Source organism: Thermobia domestica, chromosome 10 (assembly GCF_964235325.1).
Source record: "Thermobia domestica chromosome 10, izTheDome1.hap1.1, whole genome shotgun sequence".
Classification (NCBI taxonomy): Eukaryota; Metazoa; Arthropoda; class Insecta; order Zygentoma; family Lepismatidae; genus Thermobia; species Thermobia domestica.
In genome coordinates, this window is record NC_137463.1 from 65,964,764 (window position 1) to 65,971,985 (window position 7,222).

General features: G+C 29.1%; 1 protein-coding gene across 1 annotated transcript; it reads right to left on the reverse strand.

Annotated features, from left to right (window-relative positions):
- Positions 1–1,061: 1,061 nt before the first annotated feature.
- Positions 1,062–6,710, reverse strand: LOC145661493 (uncharacterized). The gene is made up of 4 exons (XM_081726810.1): positions 6,687–6,710; positions 4,017–4,118; positions 1,959–2,027; positions 1,062–1,223 (listed from the first exon to the last, which is right to left on the reverse strand). The coding sequence occupies exons 1-4, from the start codon at positions 6,708–6,710 to the stop codon at positions 1,062–1,064; spliced, it is 357 nt and encodes a 118-aa protein (XP_081582936.1).
- Between the last annotated feature and the right edge of the window lie 512 nt (positions 6,711–7,222).

The window sequence follows — 7,222 nt, forward strand, 5'->3', positions numbered from 1 at the left end:
GCTGCATATTCTAATAACTCCGCAACATGATTTGCCTCGTTTTGAAGTCGGGTAACATCTAAAGGCATTATGTGAGACCAGATCTGAAAAATTCAAGATATATATTACCGATTGTGAAAAATCAAATTACTAGGTATCTCAAAAGGTTAATATCACTACAATTTAGTAGATTATTTATATGCATGTTAAGTTCTTTTTAGATGGGAATAGTTAATTCAAAATCATAACAAGAAAATTAGTATTTATTCTACCTAGAAGTTAAAGAAAATGATTAATAACCCCATATTATACGGTTGCCAGAAATTCGCAAGACATAAGTAAAAGCACCCATAAATATTTTAATTATTTTATTATATTCATGACATTTCTAGTTGGAAAATTAATTTTTATTCAGTTTCTACATTTGTGAATGTCATGAAAATTTACACCACTAAACATGTTCCATATTTGAACTAGAACATCTATAACAAAGTGCCATGTTTCAATGTAACTATTCTTAGCAATTGAATAAAATAAATTACACTTCACCTAATATTATTTATATACTATGATTTCTTTTGTCTTCTTAAGCGTCTGGATTTAGAATTTTGAAAATTGTATTTAAGTGTACGTAACTAAATATTCCAAAACAGTTACTATAGGAGAAGAGTATCAATAAATGTCCGATATAGTGATAGAAATTTCGATAATGGTGATCTAAGTTATAAAAGATATTATTAAGTGTTCCATGAAGCATGTTGACAAAAATGAATGTGTTAGCCATGACAAAACCTTCTTGAAAAGATAATCTGCTCTCACAGCACATAAAAAGTCAATATTATTAATATCAATTCCAATAATATTAATATCAATAACACATAAACATATTTTTTAATATTATATGCGATAGTTAGTATGTTCATACTGTAAAGATTACAAAAGTCATTTTATTAAAAAATTGTATGTATGGGATTGTGTATGTTCCCGCAAGATAATAGGATGATTATATTAAACTAATGTCTCGACTTCTGGCAAGTGTTTGCTGTTAGAATAAGTACAATAAATGTAACTGAATAAATAGTTTAAAGCACTTCTATCTTCATAAATTCAACTTTTGTTACTTTTAACTGGTAAGGAAAGTCACTAATTTCTGGTAAACTTACGTCATACACAATACTTGTTAGTCCATTTCTCTCAATAGTAGATAATTCCTTTTCCTGCTTAATTGTCTCCAGCTGCAATGACTGCACATTAATGAAAATCGTGTGTTACTAAATGATTTCACATATTTAATTTCATTACAAAAAAAAAACACAATCATAAATTTTGATTGTACATATACTTTAATTAGAACTTAAGAATTGTAGTAATGATTTTAAAATATATATCTACGTGTTTTGACCTGACGCTTAATACCCTCCAGACGTTAAAACAGCCAATGATTTACAAGATGATATCACGTTCTACTAATAACGAAAAGATGCATTGTACCTTAATATGTATAGGATATTTTTGGTTTAGTAAGTGAATTGTTATTTATCTTTATATGCAAATTTTGTGACATTGTCCTTCGTTGGCTGATCTACTACGTACTTTGATATAAATTTGGCAATGTATTGAAAATATTTCTTATGCTATTAATACTATTACTATTTAGGTACATATACTGTAGGAGTATCTTTATATTTAGGTTGTGCTAGTATGCCTATATTTTGCGACATTGTGTTTGTGTTCGTAAGCAAAACTACTTTAATTCCCCTCGTAAAGCACATTGCTATTGTGATTTTGATAATAAATGGTATGTGATTGACTTCATCATTGTTGTAAGAATATAGTCTGAGTCAAGCACGACTCCCTTTTGTAACTTTAATTTCATAACATATAGCATTCGCATTCAGAAGACATCTAGTTAATGTTCTCCAAATAATGAATCCTAGAACACGTATATGTGTAATAAATACTTATGTATTTCCACTTACTTTTAGTTTTGAAAGTAGTTTGCCAGCAAGTGCTCGAAACTCATTAGCTACATCCCTCTTTCTCTTGACCTACATTAAGATTTGGAAGCATAAATTAGTGATTGAATTTATCTTAATAAAATAGTTTTAACTTTTTGTGTTAATTTGATATATTAAATGATGTTCAGATGCTTTCGAACTCTCAGAACGGCAGTAAATCGTTAGATATAATTAGTAATACCAACGTAAAATTTCAACATAAAAATACATACCAAGAATAGTAAAAAAACTACTCTAGAGCCAATTAAAAATAATACAATATATAAATATTATTACTAAATATAAAATATATTATAAAATAATACTTCATAATTATTGACATACAACGGTACAATTCGGAATTACAAATATTTAAGTTAATTTCTTACTACAATCTAAATTATACTATATACTACAAAATAATATATGTTTTGTATTATATAAATTACAATATTGTCAAATACAAGTCGTATATTTCGAATTTTCGAGAAATTATGTTACTTAATATTTAATTTGGAATTTACTTCATGTATGCATTTGAAGTAGAAACAATTTAAAAACATAGTAAAATATGTTCAAATGTTTGCAAGAAGTAACTTTGTGGTCAAGTGTACTGTTTCTTCGACTTTATATACAACGTTACATAATAAAGTTGATGACTTCATATCGCTCAATTCACACTGAATCGAAACAGTCTTAGTTCTGTTTAAATGTTGGAATTCAATTGTGTAAGTGAAGAAGTATGTCAAGAATAGTTATTGTTTTCGGTTCTTATTTCAATTTTCACTGGATTTGGAACTCAAAGGATAATTTTATAATCACCCTCATATTTTTTCGAAGATACAGGTAAATATTGACAGCAAATCGAATAAGGTTACTTTACGCTTTACCATGTTTCTCAACATTTTGAAGTTCTGTACACTGAATACAACAAAATACATAAACCTCGATAAAATTACAACCTCAATAGACTACACCTACTTGAACCATCAAGTGCAGGCCTAAACCTAGTTTATATAAATATTCTGTTGTGACGTTATTCATGTGTGTAAAATTATTGTAACGTATTTGTAATTTATAGCATGTAACATTCCAAAGCAAACAAAGATTTTCTATGTTTTCTTTTTAATTATTTATGTAATATTTTATGTTGCTTTTGGAACAAAAATTCACAAATGGTTAAATGTTTTCTAAACATCCATTTCTGTCCATTCTGGTGGAACCCAGTTTCATTATTTCGCTATCCTTGTTCTTTCAGACTTTGTCACAGTCGTCGTACCTATATTTAGTAACAGAAAACTTCAAAGGTTTCTGGAATGAATATTTTCCAATAATGCGTCCAATTTACAGTCATTTAAACGCTCTCGACGGAAAAGAGCGATCTCTGTCACTCACGTCAAAATCGTTGACCTTGAATTATCTTCAAGAATGGCAGATAATACTTTCAGAAAGGTTTCTCTTATAGGTTCACTAACAAACGATATCTTCTAGTACCATATTTGTTGCAATGAAGGCAGAAAATTCTATCCGTCAACAAATGCTTTTTCGCTGCAAAAACAGATTTATTTTGGAGAATAAGTAATTGTACTTCTTCACTCCAATCCAAGGTCACACACTGATATTTTATTCTGTTGGTAGTACTCGTAACTTTGCATGTGACCAGTGTCACTACCCTTTATATTATCATAGCAAAACTCCTGACTTTCCTTACTTAAAAGCGATAATTAATTTAGGCAATTACTATTCCGCACATTTTGTTTCTTTAGAAATGCTTCCTAATTTCAAATGTATTATATAAACTCACTTGTTTTATTGCACTTTATAATCGAAATGAACAACTGGCATTTATTATACTAATTGGACCTTAACGTCATACTTTCACTAGAAAGACATTGATCACAAATATATGATAAGATCAGAATCTGGAACATTAATTAGATTTGAATTATACGACGTTTCTCTAGGACAAATTGAATCTCTTAACATATTTTGGCTTTCTTTTTTAAATAGCTACAAACGGAATATTAGAAGTATACTTACGTCGTATTCTTTGGACTTGTTCAGAGATTCTATTAGCTGGTTAATTTCTCCCTCAAATTGATCTTTTAACTGTTCGTTATCAATCTTTATTTTATATGTATTCTGGAAAAAATATAAACATTTTTTAAATGAAAACAAAAGTAACTCTTGTATTTATATATATATATATATATTGGAATCTCAACAAATTAAAATTATAAAATTAGATTCTCATACAAAAGTACAGCACTTTAGATTAGCCTTGCTCACTTATGACATGAAAGCTATTATTTCATTATTCAATTTGTGGCATTCAATACTAGATTTATTAGCAAAATCTAACAAAACGAGTTGACGATTTCAGTACTCGTTTACTCACATTCTTTGCTACACTACAAGAAAATATATTGAACTCTTTTGCGTAAATGACCTATAAGAGCAAACTGAAACTCTCAGATCAGGATTAACCTTGAAAGACCCAACTTGAAATTCTTTATTTTGTCCGTGTTATTTTAAACTTCGGTTATTGCTATGTATTTACGTGTATAAGAAATGCAGAATTATACTCTCATTAATAAAATTTCGATGCATGTTTTTATATACTTTGTATTGCGATTGTCACAAGTAAAATTGTCATTAAAATATTTTACTCCAAAATGTTGCGGAAGAATTTTTCAAATATAAATAAATCCACTAGGAACATTGCTGAAGGAGAAACCGAAATCATCAATCCTAAAAAAAGGAAAATTTTGGAAATTGCAATTCATTGTTTTTTGAATTGAAAAAAAATGGAAATAATTGTTGGTTGATGGTTATGGAGTTTAACATCCGTTAATATATACAGAGCATGTTACAAGAGACTTGCAGCTTTATTTCCAAATTAAAAAGGATATTGTTCTCCCTTTATAATTCAATATTATTTCTCCGGTAAATAAAAGAAGTTTTCTAGACAAATGTGCATCATTATATATAGGCTTTATATAACAGATTTAAAACTTAACATTTAATTATAACTTCTTTCAATGTCGATAAGGTGGATTCTCTTTGTCCACCCACTATGTTATGCATATATTTCGGAAATGATACAGAGTGCCCATATTTACTTATTTATCAATCTGTCTGATCTCGGGGTTTATACAATCGATTCAGCGTCCCAAGCCTAGGTTTAATCTTATTCGTTAATTATTCCCTGAAATTTTAGGTGACAAAAATCAACCATTACAGTTTTAACGTTCATAGCCTTAGAATAAAATTAGCAAAAAAAAATTGACAAGAGAGTTTTTTTGGAATTAAATCACAGTCTTGAGTGATCTTAACATAAATTTCAGTACGCACTGCCAAAAGAAGAAATAATTGAATACTAACACTTCCAGTTTCCACACAGATTAACAGATATCAAAAACAGTAGAAATATATCGAGATAGTTTCTTATTTGCTTGAATGTTATAAATAAGGGTTCCATCTCATCCGTAACCATTTATTCAGGCCAAACGCGAAACAAGTCAACTTTTTCTAGATGAACTTAGGACACCATAGAAAGAAACCAGGAGGGCATAGCTACAAGCGTTGTATTATACGATTGAACGTCCAGATAAAGGATTCAAGGTCATTTTCATTAGAGTTACACTATTAAAATCTAAAGTGGTAAACATTTACTACTAGATCCGGTTTCAATGTGGATTTTCATAAGTCAGAAATGGTAATACATACATAGAAACTATTCTTTTATAATCGATACGTCATTCATACATTAAGTTCCATCTAGTACATTAACGCTATCACATAACTGAAAATTATAGAAGAAATATTTACGGTTCAACACTGACTTCCATACAGCGGAACGACACTGTGTAAAGGAAATGATTGCTTCGAGTATGTACAGTTTTAGAATTAAAATTCCATTTCTACGCATATTACTCTAGAGAAATCAGCAGTAGTAAGAATGCATTTCTTTTACGATATGAGTACTGCTCTATACGAAACGAAAAGTGTAATATAAATTAAGAAGATGCGTCTTGGAATAGATTTAACGTTCCGAAAAATATATTAAATTCATCAATTAGCCATCGTTTGAAAAGGGAAAGTTGTAAAACAACCCTTTGCAGTTGGTAGCCATAAAACAAAAGATATAAGAGATAGCGACAACTTTTCTGAACAGTTTCAACAACTGAAAAATGTACGACATCCACCCGTCTTACTTCACAAAGAGGGCAAGTAGTGCAAATATACTCATCAAAAGCATATGACACTATGTTTGATTTGCACGCAGAAATAAAGGATGTTTGCATTGTATCAGACATTACAACTGAAAAAGGAAACCATTCTTTTAAGAACAAATAATGAAACAAATTCAAAACCACTTTAATATCTCGGACACGATTTTCACTCAAAATGGATCTTGAGAATTATTTATCTTCATAAATGGAAAGTAGATTCCCAACATATGCCATTCATTCATTAAAATTGTTAGTGTTCATAGCTTTCATAATAATACTATAAAGTAGCTATACTTAGTTATGGTATATTCCTTCCGAAACAATGACTATTAAACTAATATCAATGAGGAAGAATTTTAATTTATATATTGAGTTTCAGAAATTGTTGTTCATATAGTAAAATATCTACTATATCAATCACAGCTTGATAGGCAATTTATAAAAAAATATGACATTTTATATATATGAGCATTACATTTCTTTCTAGTTCACCTATCATATTCGCATCCTTAAATGTCCTTTGAATAGATTTCTCCAGTCCCTAAGAGAAAAAGAAGAAAATATTTAAAATTATTTATTGGATATGCTATTATTCAATATATAATTACGTTTTGCCATTTTTGAATATTCCAAACTACAGTTTAATAAAACTGTTTTGTATTATCACCATTTTCCACTCTATTTTCGCAACAGAATTTCAATTAAATGTAATACTTTAAAAACATACTTTATTTATTATTATTCACTTATCAGTATCTAAGTTGGTCATAAATCAAAAGCACTAAAGTTCTCTCTCTCCCTCTTCCTTTCTCAATACAGATTACATCTGTAACAATAGTGAATGTTTCTCTAAAGGCAAATGTCCTTGAAATATATTGCATCATGATTACAAATATTTCATTAGTGTTGGGTATCTTAACCCTTATCCCGGCAACCGGAGCCTTCCAGGCCCAGTAGCTTCATTTTTTTAGAATTTGCCAATAACCGTACATATTTCGATGACATAACATT

What these genes read in the sequence shown, in the direction of transcription:
- LOC145661493 (XM_081726810.1), bottom strand. Translation starts at nt 6,710, where the DNA reads ATGATAGGTGAACTAGAAAGAAAT. An exon ending in TAGGTGAACTAGAAAGAAAT is followed by an intron (nt 4,119 to 6,686) that starts GTAATGCTCATA and finishes TATTTTTTCCAG; the next exon opens with AATACATATAAAATAAAGAT. An exon ending in ACAAGTCCAAAGAATACGAC is followed by an intron (nt 2,028 to 4,016) that starts GTAAGTATACTT and finishes ATCTTAATGTAG; the next exon opens with GTCAAGAGAAAGAGGGATGT.